This window comes from Chlorocebus sabaeus, chromosome 13 (genome assembly GCF_047675955.1).
Source record: "Chlorocebus sabaeus isolate Y175 chromosome 13, mChlSab1.0.hap1, whole genome shotgun sequence".
In the NCBI taxonomy this organism is placed as follows: Eukaryota; Metazoa; Chordata; class Mammalia; order Primates; family Cercopithecidae; genus Chlorocebus; species Chlorocebus sabaeus.
In genome coordinates this window covers 13,556,684-13,580,925 of record NC_132916.1, presented here as the reverse complement: position 1 = coordinate 13,580,925, position 24,242 = coordinate 13,556,684, and the positions used below count along the sequence as shown (strand labels likewise).

Genomic DNA, 24,242 nt, shown 5'->3' with positions numbered 1-24,242 from the left:
GCATCATTCACATAGACCGCATCATATTCACTTCTGTTTTCTACCTGTTTGCTGATCATCCTTTGTAGCTAATTTATCTTCAGGCCTCACAGTGAGGTTTAGAAAAAGACTTGGAACCCTCAGACCACAGTAGGGAGAAGAGTTGAAAAGCTTGATCCAGCAGGTTTTTGGCCGTGTATTAGTTTGTTTGGAATGAAGGTATGCGGCCCTGTGAACGGTGCGCGGGAGCTGTCTTGCTCCGTGAAGTTCAGGAATTGGAAGTATCCTCATTCCCGTCATGGCTCAGGAGTATCCAAGTCAGATGGCCTCTGACGTGCCCGTTTGTCTGTACTTACAGGACCGAATGACACATCAATAGTGTGTAACATTTTGCATAAGGATTTAGGAAAGTCTAGCCCTATTTTGAATGAACTTTTGAGCTATATGACATGAAAAGGTTTATCTCCCAAAATAGAGGCTTAACTCCTTAAAGGTGAGGACACCAAGCTGCTGTGGTTCCGTGTTCCCAGTTGAAAGGTAGGGAAGAACATTACTTTCTGGTTTATACTGCTCTCATCTGAGATAGGATTTATTCACAATAAAGAATTGTGTCGACAGCCTGTTCACAAACATCTTGCCCACCACTCTGCCCTAACACAGGACCTTTTGGTAAGGGCGAGATGATCTTATTAGAGACAGAGGCACACACACCCCATGCTGAACAATAGGAAATGTTCTAAGTTCACACCCACTCTCTTCAGATAAACTGTTAACCGGAACCACTAAGCGGGAGCTGGAGCAGATTCTGTGTATCAGTAGTTTGCTTGGAGCATATCGAAGTTGGTGTCAGCCAGCCTGCTTCTTCATTCTGAGAATAAGTGGGATTTTTTTCCGTTCTTGAAGCAAGTGAAATAGAAAACACTGAACAGAAGGTTGCTATGTCTAAATAACTTGTGGGTTTTCTAACTCATCTAAATAAATGCCTAAGACTAGGAAAATGTATTTTTCATTTACACCATTAGGTTAATTTCTTTAAAAACCTGTAGGTTTTTACACTACAAAAAACCTGTAGGTTTTTAAAGAAATGACCCATGAAATCCGTGTGCTGTATCGCAGAGCTGTACCATCTTACCCCACTCTAGCTTCTTAGTAAGTTAGATAAGATGTACAGTGATTTCCACAGATGTGGAGTCTACCATGCAGCCTACCAATGCTGTCTCTTAACAAAATTATATTGTCGTCTATCATGTTGGAAGAAAAGATCCTGACCAGTTCTTCATGTTTCAGAAATTAAAGGAGCAACTAAATGCAACCCATGGTAAGAAGTTGTAGTGTAATTACTAGTAGGTTTGGCAGAATATAAGAAATGTATCCTCCAGAGGATCAGTAAAGTCAGACGGTGGCAGGTAAGACCCATATTCTACTTTAAAGATTTGAAAGAGCCGATTTCCATGAGGCTGTACTAGAATAAAGCAAGCCAGTGTTTCAGTTTTGGATGCAGCAGAACTGCATAGTCAGTGGGAAGTAGAAGATGAACACGATCATGTAGGAATGTATCAGTATTTGGTTGCTACAATGTGTTCTTTTAATTTCTCACTAAAGTTAATGACACCACCGAGAATTCTTGACGAGTAGAAGAATTAATTCAATAGCTAATTGCTGAAAACTATGAAATACATATTGATTCTGTAGCACCTTTCATGGGAGTCACTTGATCGTGATAGAGTTACTTGCAAAGTGATTGGAAGCATTCTTCATTTCTTCTCAGAATTCAACAAGAACCACAACCCGTTTAATCCACATGGACCTAAGAACAGGTGTGTTTAAGGACCCAAGTACTTGCCACTAAGCATCTCATGATCTCCGTGTATTGAGGATAACTGGCCAATAAAATTGTCCAGATGTCCATGCTTTAACATGTCTTTTCATGTTAATTATAAAAAGTCAATCTTCTTGAATTACTCATGGAAGAATATAATTTAGGACATTGCCCTCTATATAGTGAGTACTCTTTTTTTTTTTTTTTTTAAACCTCATTTGGTACATTCAAGCTAACTGTCTCCAGTTTGCCCGCGAACTTGTAAGACAAATAAATATGTATTCTAGACAGTGCTCTCTCTTTAGCTCCTTCTTTATTCACTTTTGCCCAGTCAGCTAATGTAGGAAAATTGGAAGATGGAATGGATCTGAGGCACTAAAACTGAAATCAGGTAGTGTCTGTCATTCAGACTCCGGATTTGCTATCTTGACTAATCATGTCAATATTCCATGTCAGGTAACTAAATCCATCTTAGGTTAGTTGGCTTTTTAGCTGTAATGATGTGAAAAGGAGGAGTAATTTTTCTATGGCCACTACTACTTTTGAAACATGGAATTTCTGAATATTTCTGTATCTATTAGTATTACTAATACTGGAAATAATACAGTATTATTTGAAAAGGGGTGAATGGTTTGTTTACCAGAATTGGTTGTGCTTCAGAGTTAGTGTTCTTGTGAGTTTCTATAGTTGTATACTGTAGTAATGTAGAAAGGAATTATTCCCAAGGAATGTTAGCCACAATAAAGGATTAACATGGGAATCCTATTCACCTCATGTTTATTCCCTACCATCCCAACACAAAAGTAGTAGAGTATAATTTATGCAGTTGCATCTGATCAGTAGTTGATCTGATTTGTTGGTTTGTTTCTGATCCGAAAGAGTTGGAAAAATAAAACAACAAGTAATCATTTATCTAAACATGTACCTGCTAAATGTACTTACCATTTAAGTCTTAGACCTTTGCCTGCATTAAGTGCTAAGGAACCCAGTGCATTCTTACATCTAGATAGGAGAGAGCATAAAGCAACTTCTGTTACTGACATTTATTTATGAAGTCTTCCCCTTTAAATATGGAAGAATGTGAGATGTATATGTCAGTGCTGTTGTTATTAAATACTCATCTGTATTGGCTTTTTCAGCAAATATTCCTCCTGAGTGTTTTTTTCTTTTCTTTTCTTTTTTTTTTTTTTTTTTTTTTTTTGAGATGGAGCCTCACTCTGTAGCCCAGGCTAGAGCACAGTGGTGCAGTCTCAGCTCACTGCAAGCTCCGCCTCCCGGGTTCAAGCGATTCTCCTGCCTCAGCCTCCTGAGTGGCTGGGATTACAGGCACCCACCTCCACGCCCGGCTAATTTTCATGTATTTTTAGTAGAGACAGGGTATCACCATATTGGCCAGGCTGACCTCAAACTCCTGACCTCGTGATCCACCCGTCTCGGCCTCCCAAAGTGCTGGGATTACAGGCGTGAGCCACCGCACCTGGCTCTCCTGAATGTTTCTTTACTGACATTATCATTTAGAACAGGGATCACAAACTACAGCCTGAGGACCAAATTCAGACAACCACCTGTTTTGGCAAGTGAAGTTTTATTTATGCTATTTTGTTTTCATATTGTCTGTGGCTGCTTTTGAACTACAACAGCTGAGGTGAGTAGTGCAACATAAAACATATGGTCTGTGAAACCTAAAATGTTTACTATCTGGCAGTTTACAGAAAAAGTCTGCCTAATCCTCATCTAGAATAATAAGATAAAACTGCATGATTACAGATGAGTTATAAATATCTAATTACCTATTAATCTGAGCTTGGTTCCTGGAATCATTAGCCATACATTTATTTTTTTTTTCAACAAATACTTATTGAATAGTTACTATATGCCTGGTTCAAGAGATATAATATGGCAGGGAACCAAACAGACAGAATTTTCTGTCTGTATGGAATGTACATTGTAGTCAGATGAGACAAACAAAGAATAGAATTAAGAACTATGGGAAGTGCTAATACTGTGTCCACTTGTAAAAAATCATAGAACTTGGCACTTGTTAGTACTGACTGCCCCACCATCTTATTCTATGAAGTATGCTAATATTGTATGAAGTATGCTAAGCTATAATAAATTCATGTCTCAGTCCATCCACTGTACATTATACATTACTGAATGTGTGCTAATTTACCAAAATATATGTATTAACCACTTTTTCCCAATTGTGTTGTATACTAAAATCCCAGAGTTATGTTACTTGAATATTTTGTTTGGTACGTATCTTGATTTAGTTCTTAAAAGCTGTTTTTAATTGGATAAAGTTATCCCAAAACCTCTCCTAGTGTAAGATTCTAAAGAAAATATTAGCAAACAGAATCCAACAGTGCATTAAGAAAATAATGTACCATAAGTGGCATTTATTCCAGGAATGCAAAGTTGGTTCAATATTAACAACTGGTTTTTTTTTGTTTTTTTTTTTTTGAGACAGAGTCTTGTTCCCTTGCCCGGGCTGGAGTGCGTGGCATGATCTCAGCTCACTGCAACCTCCACCTCCCAAGTTCAAGCGATTCTCCTGCCTCAGCCTCCTTTGTAGCTGGGATTACAGGAGCCTGCCATCATGCCCGGCTAATTTTTTGTATTTTTAGTAGAGACAGGGTTTCATCATGTTGGCCAGGCTGGTCTCCAACTCCTGACCTCATGATCTGCCCATCTTGGCCTCTCAAAGTGCTGGGATTACAGGCGTGAGCCACTGTGCCCGGCCTAACAACTCTATTAATTTTTTTTTTTTAATTTTTTTTTTTTTGAGACGGAGTCTCATTCTGTCTCCCAGGCTGGAGTGCAGTGGTGCGATCTCAGCTCACTACAAGCTCTGCCTCCTGGGTTCACACCATTCTCCTGCCTCAGCCTCCTGAGCAGCTGGGACTACAGTCGCCCGCCACCACGCCCGGCTAATTTTTTGTATTTTTAGTAGAGACGGGGTTTCACCGTTAGCCAGGATGGTCTCGGTCTCCTGACCTTGTGATCCGCCCACCTCGGCCTCCCAAAGTGCTGGGATTACAGGCGTGAGCCACTGCGCCCAGCCACAACTCTATTATTAATATATACCGTCAACATACATCTAGTGGAGGAAAATCCTCTCTTTAACAAAACTCAACACCCAGTTCTGATAAAAACAATCAAGGAAGTAGCAATGGAGAGATACACTTCCAACATGGTAAAATGTATATGCTTTAGTTTCACTTATGGAATAGGGAAGCTCTAGAAGCATTTCCACTAAGATCACAAATGAGGCAAGGATCATCACTGTCTTCACTACTGTTCAATAATGTACTACAGATATTAGCCAATGTAGTTAGGCAAGATAACTCAATTAAAGGCATAAGGATGAGTATAGGAGAAATAAAACTGTCTGTTTACAGATGATATAATAGTATGGCTAGAAAACCCCAGAGAATCAATGACAAATTAGCAGTGAAAGAATTCATTTAATGTAGTAGTGAGACATAAAATTAACATGCAAAAAGCAGTAGTCTTTCTATACATAAACAATAAACAGTTAAAAGACATATAATGGTGAAGAGAATCCCATTTACAGTAACAGCAAGGAAGGCTACGTGCTTAGGAATAAACTTAACATAAAATGTGCAAACCCTCGAGGTGCCTGAAAGAAACTAAAGAAGACTTAAACAAATGAAAGATGTGTCTTGTTCTTGGATGGGATGAACACAGCAGTCATGAGTTCTCCTTAATTGATGATTTCAATCCAATTGCCGTGAAAATATTAGTGAGCTATTTTATATGGTTGGACAGGTTGCTGGTAAAGTTCATATAGAAAAACATGCAGGAAAACTTAGAAAACACTGAAAAAGAAAAGGTGAGGGGCACTATTCTTACTGGACATTAAAACGTGGTATAAAAATGCTAGAACTAAAAATAGCGTGTGCTGGCCAGTGGAATAGAAGAGGAAGTCCGGAATTTGACCAAATACATATGAAAATGTATTAAATGACAAAGACGATATTTCAAGTCACTGGGCTAAGAATGGATTTTTAAATAAATTGTGTTGGAATGCTTGGGAGCCATGTGCAAAGAGATAAAGTTAGATCCATCCTCACATCAAATAAACTCGAGGGAGATGGAAAAAAAACCATGCATGTACTCGAAGAAAACTAGGGTGAATTCCTCTTTAACCCCGGTGTAGAGAGAATAGCTTCCTAACTGTGACTCGGAATCCAGAGGCAATAAAAATAAAGACTAATAAATTTGACTGCATTAAAAAAAATTTCCACTATAAAAGACACCACAAGCAAAACTAAAAGACAACTGACAAAGTAGGAGAAGATACTCACAATATATACTACAGACAAAGGGCTAATATCTCTAATATATAAAGAACGCTTAAAAATTCCAGGGCAAAGGATTAAGAACATAAACAGAAAAATAGACTTGAACAAACAATTCACAAGAAAAGATATTAAAATGGTCCTAAAATATGAAAGAGTAGTCAAACTCATTCAGAATCAGTAAGACTGGTAATTTTTTATTAATATTATTATTGTTTTTGAGATGGAGTCTTGCTCTGTCACCCAGGCTGGAGTGCAGTGATGTGATCTCGGCTCACTACAACCTCTGCCTCCCGGGTTCAAGTGATTCCCCTGCCTCAGCCTCCCCAGTAGCTGGGGTTACAGGCATGCACCACCATGCCTGGCTAATTTTTGTATTTTTAATAGAAACGGGGTTTCACCATGTTGGTCAGGCTCGTCTCGAAGTCCTGACTTCGTGTTCCGCCCGCCTCAGCCTCCCAAAGTGCTGGGATTACAGGGGTGAACCACCGCACCTGGCCAAGACTGGTAAAAATTTTTTAAACAACAATGCAGTATATTAGTGAGGTTATGGAGAGACAGGTCTTTCAAACATTGCTTGTAGCAATGTAAACTGGTACAAAGTTTCTAGAAGGAAATTTGGAATTGTGTAACCTTTAGACCCAACAATCCCACTTCAGGGAATTTTCCCTGAACATAGACCCGAGCAATACAAAAATGCATCCACAAACGACTGGAAACTGTAAATGTCCTTACACAGGAGAGTGTTGAGTCAACTATGGAGCACTCACATAGAGGGGTTCTGGGGAGCCCAGGACAGTGTGTCCAGGACAGCGTGAAAAAAAAGCAAAGCCCAAAAGATACCTAGGGTGTGCCACGAACTTACCAGCTTAAAACAAGGCACGTTCATTATCTCTGTTCCCCTGGCAGAGAGTTCAGGCACCTCTTAGCTGGGTCCTTGCTCAGGACTTCAATGCGGCAGTCAAGATGTTGGGCAGCCTGTATTCTCATCTGGAGGCCCAACTAGGGAAGAGTCAACTTCCAGTTCCATTCAGATTGTGGCAGCTTCATTTCCTTGCGGTTTTTGGAGTGAGGTCCTGAGATTCCGGTGGCCTCCCCGTTCTTGCCTTAGGCTCAGTTCACATCAGAGAGGCCTATTTCCTAGAAGGCCTGAGCCCATTGAAATGTCAGGCCCATACAGGATCATCTCTCTCCCTTTTGGTTATTTCAAAGTCAGCTGATTAGGGAGTTTAATTATATCTGCAAAATCCTTTCACATTTGTCATCTGACATAATTGCAGGAGTGACAGCCCATCACTTTCTTCACATTCCGTGGATAGAATCACAGGTTCTGCTCTCGGTCGAAAGAAGGGGATTACTCACCGGTTGGTACTCAATGGAGGTTACTTGAGGGTGTGTCTGCCACAGTGAGTGGAGAGAAATAGTCTAATAAATAAAAAACCAAGTGAGGAAGAAGATGGCTCTTCTCACAGTGGAATTCCAGTAAGCAAATGTGGAAGAAAAAGGGGAAATAGAGAATCCTCGTTGCCAATACCACTGTAGTAAATGTAAACAAGATCTTCTAAAGGATCCTGAAATTCGTGGGTGCAGGTTTGAGGAGGCATAGGATTTGCATAGTCTCAAATATCTTCTAAAAAATACTTACCAACTACAAAGGGAAAATAGATTGTACTGAGAGGGGTATGACATTTTTGTGGTACACTTCCCCAAATTCGTAACCTCGTTTTAGTGATAAAAATATTATCAGAGCAAATCAACTTTGGCAACATTCTACGAAATAACTAATCAGTGCTCTTCAAAGGTGTCAGGGTCACAAAATAGAAGGAAAGACTAAGGTACCAACCAACTGGAGGAGGCTAAGGGGAAGTCACTAAATGCAGTGTGCGATGATCCCCACAAAAAGACATGACATGGAAAAATGGATATAATTCAAATGAGGTCTTTAGGCAAGCTTCTCTTCTAGGTAATTGTATTATGGTTATATAGGTTGTTAACATTGGAGGAGGTGGGCTAAAGGATATAAGGGAACTCCTTGCACTATTTTTACAAGTTTTCTGTAAGTCTGAAATTAATTAAAAATAAAAGTATGTTTTTAAAATAATGATAGCATAGAATTAGGCTGATAATTTTATGTCAGTAAAAGTAGAAATTCAGGTGACAGTTCTGCACCTAAATGTTGCATGTTGTTGTATATGTGATCATTAGAGAATGCACAAGTGTATAATGGTGGAACTTATTCTAATTCGTAGTATAATTTTTTCCAGTTGTATTTTTTTCCATCATGCTTACATCATAATAGACATTGCTGAGGAAGGAACACGAGGCTCTTTTTTTTTTTTTTTTTTTTTTAACTATTTTAATGTTAAAGTGCCTTCATCCAGTGGGTTGGTTCACTGTGCCTGGCAGTATTCTCTTTAAAAATTATTACCACACTTTGTTTGAGAGGTTTTACTTGGGACCAACACGTGTCATATAAAAATCTATAGTTTTGAAGGTGTTTATTGCATTTGGTTGGTTCAGAGGGCTCTGAATTTTCTTCTTCATGTGGACCACGGACACAGATGAGTCTTCTGTCTCACGTTCTCAAATGCGCTTTCTGAGGCATCATCTGCTGTGATGATGTTTAAACTACGCCTGTGGAAGATCGAGTTGTTTCTTAGTAACTATAGTTACTGAATTATAGTAACTATGACTTAGTGGTTATGGAACTATGGATAGAAAGATAGGGAGTAAAGGAAAATGAATAGATGGTTTGGGTGAATCTGTGTCATGATACAGCTCTTGTTTCTTTAACAGAATGAATTTAATATGTGAATATTCTCGTTGCTTTGAAGGGACATCTGCTTTAGAGTTGTACCACACAACCGGTAGTGCTGCTTAGCTGTGGCGGTATTTTATGAATCATGGGATGCATTTCTTACAGCCTTTTTTATTTCTACTTGAAATATTGTGCATAAGAGCAGTGCCTCAGGCGTGCACCATCTAAGCCACGGTGCCCTGTGTTCACATAGAATTACTGTTTGTTTTTACTGCCGTGAGTCTATGAATCCAGCCTGTCATGCAGAAGTGATCCTGATAATGTAAGCACTTACTGTCTTGCTGCAGCTGATTCCCCAGTGACATTTTAAAAAGTCAGTATTTGGCTGCAGAGTGCTTTAAATTTCTAAATGGACTATAGATTGGAGGCCTTAGGGTATTTCATAGGAAGCACATGACCCTGCAGTGAGCACACAGCAACTTTTGTAGATCTGTAGCCAAGTCGGTGACCAGTATTTACCCTTGAAATTGTTTTGGTTCAGAATGTTAAGTGTTTTTTACTTTACATTTAATTATTTGGTACTAATACTAATTTACTACAAATGTCTGACACTAAATGGATGCTTAACGAAGTCTATGCTGTTTGTGCAGGTCTTTTATCCCGACTAGGTATGGTTCTAATGTAAAAAGCAGCTTCTAGCGGTGACACGGTGCATATTTCTCAGTGTCTATAAATTCAGGTCTTTGATTCTCACTTAATCTGAAAATGAGAGTGGCAGTTACACACTCAGGAACACTCAGAAATACATTAACACGTTTTGCATTCTTCTCTAAGTGAAGCCTAAGCCCCTGAAAACAATTGTTTTATAGTAATATTTTAACAGCTATTTGTATCTGTTATCTAAACTGAAAATCGTATTCCTGACCCTCTGGCTGCCACAGATACACCATGATTAGACTCAGTTTGGAGTGACAGTCCGGAGAGATTCTGGGACCGTGTCCTGCCTGACCACGTGGGTAACACACCCATCTTGTAGAACCACAAGAGGGTTGGTTGTTGTACATCGTCAAATACCAGGCTTTGTGCCGAATGTGTCCTGACCTTCACGGGGGCAAATTGGTGATGATCTTTAGGACATTAATTTGTTTCTTTATTATTTGTATTTCTTTTGAGCAATATGCATGACTATGGAGCAGTGGGTCTGATGGGGTCAGAGCAGTTAGCCTGATCCAACCAGGGTCTCAGGACCACCGCACCAGAGGACTATGCAGTGTTCTTTTTGTGTGCGTGTGAGTGTATTTGTGTTTCCAATTTATTGAAGCAAAGGGGGAGGGTAGAAGATAAAATAGCATGGTCCTCATGTCACGAGAGCTAGTGCCTTGAGGACTGTGCTAAATTCAACTGCCTTTTTAATTCCATTACATTTTTAGTCATAGAAATGCATCTAAACCTCTGAGCCAAAAAGTGAGTTGAGATCATCAGCTACCTCTGATGATTTTTAAATTTCAAAATCTCATCTCCTGCCTTCACATGACTCATCTTTCTTTTATCAATATAGTAAGAAGTATCTTCCTTTAAATAATATTATCAGATTGTGATTTATTATGTATTTGTTATGCTCAGAAAGGGATTGAAGGAATACAGATAAGATTCCTGTCTTAAGGAGGTTATGTTATATTTGGAAAAGACAAACTGAGCATACATTTAAAACTAGAAATTAAATAGATACTGTTGCTGTGTTAGCAATAAAGATCAAAAGAGATGCAGAATAATAGTCCCTTCTTTAGTGATCATGTATACTGCATTTTATAGTAGAATTTTTTTTGTTTCTTAATGGAGGTCTTCTAAGTTTGTGTGAAGTCTCTCATTGACTAATGATGAAAATTTTTTAGAAGTCTATTGATATTACTGTATTGATTGGATATTACCATGAGTAATTGTCGGCCACTCTGCATGCCTGCCCATCTGGAAGCTCACGTAAGAGTCAGGAAGATGAGTTTGGCCCAACGGCCCTACATTTTCTGAAATGCCTTGAAGAAGTGTGTGTCAAGAAATTTCAGCTACAGATTGATTCGTATATGAGTTTAGGAACTCATTCATTAACACCTTTTCAGCAGGTGTGTAGCTAAATATGTTTACTCATGTTTCCTCTTTGTTTCCCAGGGAAAAGATGAACTATTACACTCTGAGCTATGTCTTTTTTTGATGGAGCTATACCTTTTGTGATCATAAAAATTAAATGTGTCTTGGTTTTGCATGACTGCACTATTAATGCAAAGGGTTCCCCCGTCTCCACTTCCCCTGCTGTGTTTTACAGGTAGTCAGATGCCTCCGCAGCCACCCGGGAGCCAGTCAGAATCCAGTTCCCATCCCGCCTTGAGCCAGTCACCAATGCCACAGGAAAGAGGTTCGTCTGCAGTTCATGTCTTACATGCCTATAGTGCTTTCAGGCGATAAGGCTTACGTGAGTTTGCTTACCTATGCACCTCCTTATCATGACTTTTTTTAAAGGATGTTATGTTTTCTTATCAGATGGAAGAAACAAACAAAAACCCTTCCAATAAATATGGAGAGGAGGGAGGATGCTTTCTTGCAGGTTGGGTGAAGTTTTGTCAAAGTACAGTTCAAGGCCCTAAGAATGTGTGTGTCCCCATAGCACCATGAAGCACGGTTCACATGTGACTGTAGTCTGGATTTGATCTAGCTGTGTAAAAATAACTGTGAATGACTCAACTAGGGTATCAGTCCCAATGCATATGTACGTGGGTTGGGAGTGAGGGGTTGTGTGTGTTAATACTGGTTATTCCCTGATATTTAATAGTAAGATTTTAAACCCAGAGCAAGACCCTGTCTTAATCAATGGTAAAATCTTAGAACTCGAGCAGACCTAAAACTTTTTATGGCCCCGGTCACCTAAAGCAACTGAGGAGTATAGAGGTTAGGTGTGACTTCCCTGATTCTCAGGAGCTAGTTAGTTCCAGTCCCAGAGAAAAAGAATATGGGCTTTTCTGAAACCTTTGGAGAGAAGTGGCCCCACATCTGCTAGTGCTCTTGACCCTGAGCTCAGTCTTGCCTGTCATCCCTGCCATGCGTTTCTTACTGCCTTGCAGAGACCTTGGGCCTACCCATAGTTACCTCTGTCTTCATTCTCACTTGAAGCAGTAAAGCTACTCTTTGTGGTGGTTTTAATCCAGATTGGTGTAGTGGGGAGGTACAAGAAGCCTACCTGTGCACCCCTGTGCAGTGACAGGTCACTTCCCTTGCTGTGGGGCAAGGCTCGCCTGCTCCATCCCACACCAAGAGAGAGAAATAGCACTGTCCTCCACTCCCCTCCTCTCTTACACAGGCCTGGAGGCCAGAAGTTCCCACCTTGGCAGCTAATATGTACTGAGCTCCTGCTGTTGATAACTTTTTTATATGAGTTGTAGAGATGATGATTTGCTTCTGATTAGAATTATGATTTCTGATTAGAATTATGAGGTTTAAGTTATTTTACATGTTAAAAACTCAGCAGCATGTTTAGAAAGTAATGTCAATGAAAAGATAGATTTGTTTTATCTACACATCATTTGTGTTGAATTGAAATGTTTCAGAGGGATAAAATGAATTTTTCGTTTTCGAATACCATTACATATTGAACTTTTTATTATAGTTTAAGGTATAGTTGATAATATAATGTTTTAATAATAGAATAGTTCATGGTTTTTAAACTTTAGAGTGTGTGAGAATCATCTGGAGGACTTGTTAAAAGAGATTCCTAGGCCCCACCCTCAAGTTTCCAATTCAGAAGGTTTGAATTGGGACATTTAAAACCTCCATTTTTGGCAAGTTCTCAGATATTGCTGATGCCGGTGACTTGAGGACCGTACATGAGAACCACTGCCTTCTAATGGTGCAATAATAGATTTTCGAGGTGGGAGAATCACCTGAGCCCATGGAGGTCGAGGTTGCAATGAGCTGCGATCACACCACTCAGTGCACTCCACCCTGAGCAACAGAGTGAGACCCTGTCTCAAAAAAATAAAAATAGATTTTAATAATTGTGTGAATATGTGCATTTGTTTCCCTAAATTCTCTACTGTGACCTGCTGTAAATCATCCTTTCATCCCATATCGTCTCTATAAATTGCTTGATCTGTATTAACTCCTCATGTGGCTCTGGTCATCTCAAAGGCATTATAGAAGTTCATAGTGTGCTGGTGCCAAGCAAGCGTGACTCTGACTAAAATCCTGTTTTGGGTTGTGAATCGCACCTGTGTTGTATGGTTGGGTCACTGTGGGGAAAAAGGAAATTGTCCTGCACTGGGTGCCTGCTCGGGTCAGGCAGAGAACTGAGATGAAGACTCACCCCATAACCCTGTAACATCACTCTCACAGTTCTTTCTGTTTTAACACGTGTTATAGGGTAAGAGGTCCCTTATTTGAAAGTCTTAAAATTTTAACCTGTATTACTAAGAAGAAAGAAAAGAAAGAAGGAAAGAAAAGAGAAACCCTCTCCTTGAACAATGTCTTTCCCAACCTTTTCCAACAGATACGTGCTTGGGAAATTGGGCAACGTAGAAAGCCAGATATGAAAAACAGGACGACAATTAGGAAACAGAACTAAATCAAACTTTTAGCTTAAATTAACACACTTTCAAGGCAAAATCTAGGCTTTTTAGTGGTACTATTGTATGGAAATTACCATGTTAATATGATTATTGTTTTTCCTTTTGATTGCCTTTATTATATGTAGTGTAGTTTGGGTAACTGATACCAGATACATAACAATCTGAGTGGTTATAATGACCACTTCCTTTTTTTTTTTTTTTTTTTTGAGACAGAGTTTCGCTTTTGTTGCCCAGGCTGGAGCGCAATGGCGCATTCTCGGCTCACTGCAGCCTCTGCCTCCTGGGTTCAAGCAATTCTCCTGCCTCAGCCTCCCAAGTAGCTGGGATTACAGGCGTGTGCCACCACGCCCAGCTGATTTTGTATTTCAGCAGAGATGAGGTTTCTCCATGTTGGTCAGGCTGGTCTCGAACTCCTGACCTCAGGTGATCTACCCGCCTCAGCCTCCCAAAGTGCTGGGATTATAGGCGTGAGCCACTGCACCCGGCCATGACCATTTCTTTCAAATAGTAAATATAAATTATATAAGTTGCTAAATGTGAATTGATTTTTATGAATGTGATCTCTAAACCTCCTCTGAAGAGACATTATTATATTGTTGTAGTTTGTTTGCACACGGCTATAAAGAACTACTGGAGACTGGGTCCTTTATAAAGAAGAGATTTAACTGACTCGTCGTCCTGCAGGCTCTGCAGCAGGCATGGCTGGGGAGGCCTATGGAAACTTCCAGTCATGGTGGAAGGTGAAGGCAAATGTAACACATATCACATGGCAGGAGCAAGAGGAAGAGAGCGAAAGGGGAGGTGCTACACACTTTTAAACAACCAGATCTTGTGAGTTCTCACGAGATAGCACTAGGAGGGTGATGCTAGACCATTAGAAACCACCCCCATGACCCAGTCACCTCCCAGCAGGCCCCACCTCCAACGTTTGGGATCACAATTCAACATGAGATTTGGGTGGGGACACAAAGCCAAGCTATATCACTGTGTGCATTCCCTTTTGTGTGTGTCTGTTGGTTAGGCAACACCCTGAAAAGGAAAACTTCCTATTTTAAAGTGACTGTTATGTTAGAAGATGCTTTGCCTCGCATGAGTGAAATTTCCTCCAGCACTGGGTAGCAAGGCTCTAAGGAAAATGGCTTTATTATGTGTTAAAATTTAGGAAAAAACGTTAGCTCCTAATAACCTTTGATCAAATGCCACTTGATCAGGTGTTTAAATGGCAAATGACAGTCACTTTAATGCTTTCATACAATAATAAAACCATTTGTTTGTTGGACCATCATTTGGTGTGTACCAGCGGCATACACAATGGAAAGTAAATCTAACAAAACTCTTACTAAGAAATTCCCTAAAATTGATCCCCCCATATTGGAAAGTAACTTAACTTTGTTTATACTCTTACAATTGATATATACCCGCCCTGTTTAGGGAAGTGCTGAAAGAAACAGGCCAAGAAATACATTAGTGAGTTAGCATCTTTTTTAAAAAAAATTATGTCAGGCTGGGCATGGTGGCTCACAGCTGTAATCCCAGCACTTTGGGAGGCTGAGGCGGGTGGATCACTTGAGGTCAGGAATTAGAGACCGGCCTGGCCAACATGGTGAAACCCCATCTCTACAAAAAACACAAAAAAATTAGCCAGCCATGGTGGTGTGCGCCTGTAGTCCCAGCTACTCGGGAGGCTGAGGCAGGAGAATCGCTTGAACCCGGGAGGCAGAGTTTGCAGTGAGCCAAGACTGCAATGAACTGAGATCTCGCCACCGCACTCCAGCCTGGGCAACAGAGCAAGACTCTGTCTCCAAAAAAAAAAAAAAAAGGTGTATCACGGAAACCATAGACCCAGATAGAAAAGATAATGGCATTGCTTCTCTACTGCTGAGTGCTAAAATAACCGCATTGAACAGTTCTTTTTACACTTAATTTGTTATAATAAATAAGACTATGATAATAATACTAATATTCCACCGCATACATACTTTCTTTAATGTGCCCACAGGAAATAACATTTTCTTTAATGGCAAGGAATCTAGAAACACATTTGCACAGAGAAAAGAGATGATGGAGAGTGAGAGATGATGCAGCCTACTCTCTGGAGGTGCAGTTTTGTGAGTCCTCCCTCCAAGTCCCCATGGGGCAGTGATGCTGGCAGCACTACCCTGGAGCCTAAGTCCCCCCAGTCTCAAGAAGCTGAACCCTTGCTTTGACCTTTCTTCTCTACTTGGTCCTCTGTTCCCATTCAGGAAGGGCATATGTTGATAAGCCATGTACCCTGTGTTTCAGAGGTTCTACAAACCTCTGGTGACAGCAAGGTCAGTGAAGTGCCCGGATTTCCTGACAGCAGTCCTTTGTAAACCTGCAGTCCCTGTCCCTACCTCACTGCTTTTTCGGTGCCCATTTTATCTAGTGGTTTCAGTATTGAGTTTTGTCACAGAACATCAGTCACAAATCCATTTCCCCACATGGTACATAGATGAAAAGAACTGTGAGTTTCTACAGTTTGATATTTTCTATGTATAAAAGGTATTTGTGCAAGTAAATATGGATATGGCATCATAGGTTACAAATGGAGGGAAAACCAGATGTTTACTGGGTTCTTTACTCTCTTACATAGTATTGCCTCCTCTACATTTTCTTCTGTTTTCCAGTATAAAACTTGATTTAGTATTGTGCTGCTAGAAGGGTTTTGTTTTTTTGGTTTTTTGTTTGTTTGTTTGTTTTGGGTTTTTTGGGTTTTTTGGGGTTTTTTTGAGACGGAGTCTCGCTCTGTCGCTCAGGCTGCAGTGCAGTGGCGGGATCTCAGCTCACTGTAAGCTCCGCCTCCCGGGTTCACGCCATTCTCCTGCCTCGGCCTCCTGAGCAGCTGGGACTACAGGCGCCGCCACCACGCCCGGCTAATTTTTTTGTATTTTTAGTAGAGACATCGTTTCACCATGTTAGCCAGGATGGTCTTGATCTCCTGACTCGTGATCCACCCACCTTGGCCTCCCAAAGTGCTAGGATTACATGCGTGAGCCACTGTGCCCGGCGGAACTTCTTTTTAACTAAATAAAGAAAATTAGTTCAAATTTTTTGGTCTTTACTTCTTCATTACTTGTATGAATTTTAAAGAAAAATGGTCAAAACCTCAGTTTAGTATTCTGTAGTAACACATTTGCCATTGGTTTTTATTTTAAACCTCTCTGTAGATCTCATATGGCAATATACAGAATTGTTACTAAGTCACCTTACCAAAAAATCAAGCAGTGTAAATTAGGCCACCTTAGGCTTTGGAGGAACAGTTCAGATAACCTTAAAATACTGAAATGAATCTTACAAAAATTGTAGGTGACAAGTTTACATTTGTTTTATCCTTATTTCTTAATCTTTATATGTCTTGAAATTCGAAAAGAACAATAGGAAACGGCTTAGTAATAGGTTGTCCTCTTTCTCAGGAAGTCTTGGAGGGAATACGGAATAGTCATCTGAGTAGATAAATAAGTATAATAATTATTAACATTAAAGTTACCACATTTTTAACCCCAATGACACGCTAAGCTTAATGAAACTAACAAATGCCCTTCTAGTTTATTGGATTAGCAATTAGGTGAAAATGCTGAAAGAAAGCTTATTTATTTGGACAGATGTAGAGAGGTCAGAATTAATTTTTCGAAAACCTTCTAATTGAATTCCCTTTTAATTTCACAGTGGTGTCTAGTTAAACATTCATGTTAATGCCGGCGATTTTCTGAAGGTCTGGACTAGATCTGGATTCCCAAAACCAACACAGGTTATTTAACCCTTTTCATCTAGTGAGCCAGCAGGGACTTTCCTAGTGTAATCCCACAGTATTTGAATAATTAGAAGGTAGTAATGAGGATTTAATTAGTCCTTGAGATATGCTGAAGCAGAACCCCCAAGAACTTCCCCTTTCGGACATGGATGTGAGCAGAATGGATGCTGCTCCAGGACTGTGAGGCACGAGGAAATGTATTCTGTTGCTGGAGGCAGCTCTCTGGCACCGTTGTGTGGCCATCAGATCGGTGCTGAAAGCATCCTGGGTGAAATCTTCCAGAATTACGGAATAACAGCCCCCAACCTTCATTGCTGCCCACCTTCCAACCTACACAAGGACTGTCTTTTCCTCTCCACTGTTGAAAAAGAGGAGTTGTAGTCAAAGCACGCTGTACCTGATTGAAATTGGCTTTTGCTTATCGGTGGCATCAACATTAGATGAGCTGGGCGAGTTTTGTATTTTCTCTATGGTTCTATACGTTTCTCTATAGTTCTATAGAGAAAATAGGTAACAAACTGTTGTGTTGTTCTAAGCCTCTGGTATTTTGTCCAGCCAAACAGAGGGATCTTGACAGCTGTTTGTCAGCAGAATCACAAAAATCTCATCTTTGGAATCTAATGTTGACAGAGTAACATTTATCAGTAGCTGCATTTTTATAGATACAGACAGTGCCATTACCCAGCAAAGTGTGTAGCAGATGGGGTTTGATCAGGCATTTAGAGGTTCTTTTTGCATACTGCCACAGAAGGTGAATCAAAATTTCTATACTTCAAAAGTCTGAGGTTTCAAACTTAGGTATTTATTTAGGCCGAATAGTCTTCATTGTTGAATATTTCATTATTCAATATGTCTTCATTTTTTATATGCTGCTTCTGTTATTAACCCCAAATGTTAACTGCCTTGGTATAATTTTATTCCCACTAATTAATGGTATATTTTAGCTTCTTTACAAAGTCGGAATAGAATTCCTCATCAAATTTCGAGTCACATTCTGTTTGCGTAGGACACATCTTTTGGCTAGGGGCAAATCTTTCTCTTACCTTTTCATGCAATCAGGGGAAAAAGAGAATGAATTCGGTGTCTTCTTATGAGTTGGACTGAGCTTCCCCAGGGCCTGCATGGCCCTCGGTGTTCATCCCCTGCCAGGGACCCCCGTATCGGCAGCAGGCTGGGGCTTCACAGACGCTCAGCAGAGACTGAACTGGACAACTAAAGCCATCCAGCTGTCTCACCCTCTCATAGCACAGGACAACCAAACTAGAAAATCTTTACTGTTGTGGAATTAAGAAAGCTTACAATTTTACCAATAAATACTGTATGTCATTTGCTGTAACATAGTGTTTGTCCCTCTGAACTCACTGTTAGTATTTGGATCTTACACGAGATTAAAGCTACCACTGCTGCTCCCTGCTGCCCCTTTTTTCCCAGATGCATTTCCATGACTACATAGCCCTACAGTGGGTGTCAGTATGAGCCACAGCCCTTGCACCTGGAGCCTGGCACTAAATGGATTGTGCTGAGGCCCCTCCCCAACCCCAGCCATGCTCTTTATGACCCAGGGTCATTTAGGTAAAAATAAGTACAATTTTTATGTATGTATGTATGTATGTATGTTGAGACAGAGTCTCTGTCACCCAGGCTGGAGTGCAGTGGTGGGATCTTGGCTCACTGCAAGCTCCGCCACCCAGGTTCATGCCATTCTCCTGCCTCAGCCTCTCAAGTAGCTGGGACCACAGGTGCCCACCATCACGCCAGGTTAATTTTTTGTATTTTTAGTAGAGACAGGGTTTCACCATGTTAGCCAGGGTGGTCTCGATCTCTTAACCTTGTGATCTGCCCGCCTTGGCCTCCCAAAGTGCTGGGATTACAGGCATGGGCCACTGTGCCTGGCCGAAATTTTTTTACTATTGTCAACTAGTTTCATGGTGATATTTTTACCAAAAGTAATTTTTTTAATTTGAAAATGACTCTTGAATATCTTAATTGATCTAATTCCTTAATATTCAAGAATAGATTAAGAAGTCGGTACTGAAATGAAGGAGACCACCCAGATGATTGTTAAGGAGCTGGAAGTGGGGTTTGATACTTTTTTCTGTTTTTGCAAACTGCAGAAATCATTTTGTTCCTCTTTCTATTGGATTCCCAGTTGTAAGAGTGACAGTAAATCTGCAGATGCTGAGATGTTTCATAAGATATACTGGTTGTCAGAAAATGTTCTCTTAATCTACCTTCCTAGTCTTAAAGAGTAAATGTATCGTTTTCCTAATGTATGCTGTGTAAGTTTATAGATCACTCTGGTAGGGCATCAACAATGATCTGCCCTCACCCCCAGATGCAATTAACTTAGCCTCTGCTCTTAATTGAAGATCCGTTCTTTGTGATGTGTGAAAGATGAAAATAAACTCAAATGGGAGGCTTGATACAAAAGAGAGTATCTCAACACCACTTTGGAAAGCTGCTTCTAATTTCTTCAGCCTCAGAACTCTGCCTCTGTGCGAGACTGTGGACCAAGCCAAAGCTAGTCAGTAACGAAGGCAGTCATGGCCCAGGACTTGTGTTAGGTTTATCATTAAGTTCCTTTTAAGCCTGCTGTCCAGAAGTAGGTGCATCCCAAGGCTGGGAAAACAAATGTCACGCACAATAAGAGTCCATTTATATTCACTGAGGAATCATCAGTGGAAATTTTAGAACATTTTAAAAGAAGCATATTTTGTTACTTTTGTTATATACAGTAATTTTTTGAATTACCCATTAAAGTGGGCTTTTAGTACTTAATACTCATTTGTAATTGGCTCATTACTCTTCATTGAAAGTATTTGAGAACATCTGGATCTTAGGTAAATTCATTGATTTATAACAACACTTTTTCCTGTTTCTTTTGTGTTTTTTCTGTCTCAGTGAAAAACCATTGTCTTTTTCCAAAACCAAAAATTCAGAAGCCATCCTTGATACGTTTTTCTCCCCTATTTGCCCCAAACTAATTAGTCATCAAGTTCCACCAACTCTTCCCCAATAGAGGTTCCCACACACCCCTTCTCCCTCTCCGCTGTCACCACTCTAGTGCAGACACCTAGTTAACCTCACAGCCTCTTCGCTGTTCCTCCTGTCCCCAGCCTCATGCCCTTGAGATCATATTCCACCTCCACAGACCAATGAGAGCATGTCGTTCCTCACCATCTATGCCTTTAGTCACTTGCCTATGCCTTGGATAAAGGTGCACTGACCTGTGTGGTCAAGGGGCCTGTCCTTATCCTGCCCCAGCCTCCTTTGCTGGCCTCCTTGTCATCACACTGCCTTCTCTCTCAAACACCTGCCACACTGAACCTCTTGGAATCTTTATATAAACTCTTCTCTCCAACTGGAACACTTCTGCAGCCATCCCACCTCAGCCACACCCTCACCAGCCCTGTGGGTCTTCTTACCTGTGTGTCTTGTCCTAATTCTTCAGGTCCTCAGCCTGGCTCTTAGTAGGTGTTTGAGTCAGCATTTGTTGGGTGAACAAAGGAAGGAAGCATAACCAGTCGCGGTGCTGCCACTGTGGGCTAGGCGCCCTCTGAAGCAACTCGGATGTGTACATCATTGGTGACCCATTAACAGCTGGGATTACAGTTGATTCGCAGTTGAACTCTCTTCCAGACTCTAGAACTCTGCGAGTGAAGGGACCATGGCCTTGTCAGTTTAAGAACTCCAGGGCCTCATGTTTTCCCTTCTCATTTTAATCTGCAGGGACTTTGGAATCAGAAGATCTGGGTTTAGGTACAAGCTTTATCACTAACTAGTTTTGTATCCTTGGACTATTTGTGAGATGAGGATCATGGATACATTGCACAGTTCAAATAAGATTTTGTATCTAACAGTAAAAATTGCAAAGCACCATGAACATGGTAAATGTAAAATCAGGTTCAGATACCTCAGGTGAGACCTGGGTCGAAAACCTTAAAAAGTAGTTTCTCTGCTTCTCCAGCACATAGTGACATGCATACATTGTCTTTGTCCTCAGCGCTGAAGCGGACTTTTGCAGCTAAAACTTAAAAGATTTGTGTAAGGAATGACTGGACCTTCTGGCCCCATCTGCCGTCTGGGTGCTCAGTCTGACCCCTCTCCGGACTCTCATTTGCCCAGTGATAGGTGGTGTAAGTTTCAGGAGCAGTCAGCAGCGGAGAAGAGTGTGTGGGGTGGATGGGGACAGCTTAGAGGTTGCTGTGCCCGGCTCCAAGTATCCGACAGGGAGCAGTTTTGCCAGTTAACCTAACAGCACAGCTGGTGCCACGCGGGGGGCCTGGGTTAAAGCCTTGAACGGGCCATTAGTTTCTGTCTTCCTCAAAGCAGTTCATGTTGTGAAGAGAGGAAGGCAGGCAGATAAACACTGAACATAGTTAAATGTAACGAGAATATATTTTTTTAATCTATTTTTCTCTCCAAATGGGGATGTGACACCTATTTGTGAAGAGAAACGCCTCTGCCTGTCTTTCTGGGTGGAGACACCGCAAAGACAGGTATGTAACCGTGGCACACACACATGGCAAAGCCACTTTTATTGGACTGGCTTGAAGAGACAAGACGGTTATTCTCTGAATTTTTAACAGATGCCAACATGAAAATAAATTGTCCATGTGCCAAACGAAAGACGTGCTTGCTTTTTGGTGGTTTCTGTTACCTTGGACAGCTTGTTGATATCCTGACAATGCTATAGTTCTCTGCTAGCTGACGAGGCACCTTTGATGAAGAAATTAAAGTTTTCTGTAATTGATTTTGTGCTCTCCTGCACTGGCCTGGCCACGCATGCTTTCTGTCTTTGCTGGTTTCTCTTTCATGGGTAGGATGAATGGTGACTTGGGTTTCATGCTCGACTCTACTTTTTCTAACAGGATTTAAAGTCTCGAATGCTTACATTGCAGAATTTGTTGTGTCCCATGAAGAGGAAAAGAATACACAATTGGAGGCTAAACAAGATCCATGTTAAAATTCCTCCCAGTTTAATTTTCCCAAATTTCCTAGTTTTGCTTTCACTTTTTATTTGACTTTGTTTCTAACTCAGTTTCGTAACACCCTTCAAACTTGGAGATATGTTTTCATTGGATGGTACTTTAATTGGACCTATCCCTGGCGATTTTGGAGCTTTGACAACATTGCCCTGTTTGTCAGTTCATGGAGCTTCATCACTGTTTCCTTTAGGTCATCTACCCGCAAATATGCTTTAAGGACTCAGTTTACTTTTAAAATTAAATACAGTTTCATTGTATTTTTGAAAATTTCTGTAGTGCTTCAAAAGATAGGTCCGTCTCTTGACTGGGGAAGAATTTTATGTCTTCCTACTACACAAAAATACTCGTTTTTTTCTTCTCTTATATAGGAGATGTGATTTGCTTATAAGGACGTCATAAATAGGTTTCTTGAATTTTTTTTGGTCTGCTAAGATTTAGAAAGCAACATTGGATCTTTGTGTAAAAACGATCTCTTTTACAAATAAGAGAATCATATCTAGGTTTTTTTTTTTTTTTTTGCCGAGGCGGAGTTTTTCTCTGTTGTCCAGGGTGGAGTGCAGTGGTGCGATCTCTGCTCACTGCAACCTCCACCTCCTGGGTTCAAGCAGTTCTCCTGCCTCAGCCTCCCAAGTAGCTGGAATTACAGACACATGTCACCACGCCCGGCTAACTTTTGTAATTTTAGTAGTGACGGGGTTTCACCATGTTGACCAGGCTGGTCTTGAACTCCTGACCTCAAGTGATCCACCCGCCTCAGCCTCCTAAAGTGCTGGGGTTACAGACGTGAGCCTCCGTGCCTGGCCCGCATATAGCGTTTTTATAAACTAGGGAAAGTCTCCGCTAAACAAACCACAGATAGGACATGCTGCAGAACACACTGGAAAGATCTGGAAAACTCTCTTATCTAAGAATAACACAGGGACATGTTTTAGAAATGCTAATTTGTTTACCACTGGGTCTTAAGCACCTGTGACAATGACTGGCTTGTCATTAGGCCAGCTAGGCCAGTTTTCCAAGAGGGCAGTGAACGCATTTCTTGTTTTTAATTGATAGAAGAAAAATGTCTCTTGGCTTAGTCTTTAACGCAGGTCTCCGTAATAGAGATTGAAGTAGCGTTTTTCCTAGACTTACGTGAACACCGCTTACATTGCCATGTAACGAGAATGGATTGTTGGAGTAGGAATTTTTCACTGATGCTAATATTACTATTCACAGGAGAATGCCCCTAAATAAAACAGTCCTTTCAAAATGCAGGCTGAATGACTCCAGGGAATATCCTGTCAGCCCACCGCTACCCCTGTCTTTAGCTATTAGATATACCAAATATGGAATTCAAACAGTTATCAAATTGTATTATACTCCATTATCTAAATTAACACCATGTGACGTCGGAATGAACTTGAGGACAAGTGATTCGCCTCTTAGCAGGTGGTGGAAACAAGCCTGCCCAGGTCGGGCTTATACCCTCACACAAGCTCTGGGGCAGCAGAACCTGCCAGGGCACCGTTTCCTAGGCCAGGGTCCTGCGTGCTCTAACTTACAGCTAGAAAGAGAACCGTCTTCTCTTTTTTTTTTTTTTTTCTGAGATGGAGTCTCACCCTGTCCCAGGCTAGATAGAGTACAGTGACACGATCTCAGCTCACTGCAGCCTCTGCCTCCCAGGTTCAAGTGATTCTCCTGCCTCAGCTTCCCAAGTAGCTGGAATTACAGGTGCCCACCACCACACCCAGCTAATTTTTTTTTGTATTTTTAGTAGAGACCAGGTTTCACTATGTTGGCCAGGCTGGTCTTGAACTCCTGACCTCAGGTGATCCACCCGCCTCAGCCTCCCAAAGTGCTGGGATTACAGGTGTGAGCCACCGCATCTGGCTGGGACTAGTTTTCTTAGTTCAGACTGGTTTTCCTTTAACCCCCACAAAAAACCTAATGGGTTGTTCCATCCATTAAGACAAATGTTTATCAAGCTACTCACTGCCATGGGTGCTTGAGAT

The 24,242-nt window shown here is 40.9% G+C and overlaps 1 protein-coding gene across 9 annotated transcripts in view; it reads left to right on the top strand.

Annotated features, from left to right (window-relative positions):
- ARID1B (AT-rich interaction domain 1B) overlaps window positions 1-24,242 on the top strand; it is a 440,449-nt gene that overhangs the window by 326,123 nt on the left and 90,084 nt on the right. For 8 of the 9 annotated variants that reach the window (XM_073022312.1, XM_073022309.1, XM_073022306.1 and 5 more), the window contains one exon: window positions 11,199-11,288. The exons of the other annotated variant lie outside the window; for it this stretch is intronic. In XM_073022312.1, coding sequence (XP_072878413.1) covers window positions 11,199-11,288 — 90 coding nt within the window. The remainder of the gene's footprint in view (window positions 1-11,198; window positions 11,289-24,242) is intronic. 9 annotated transcript variants of the gene reach the window in all.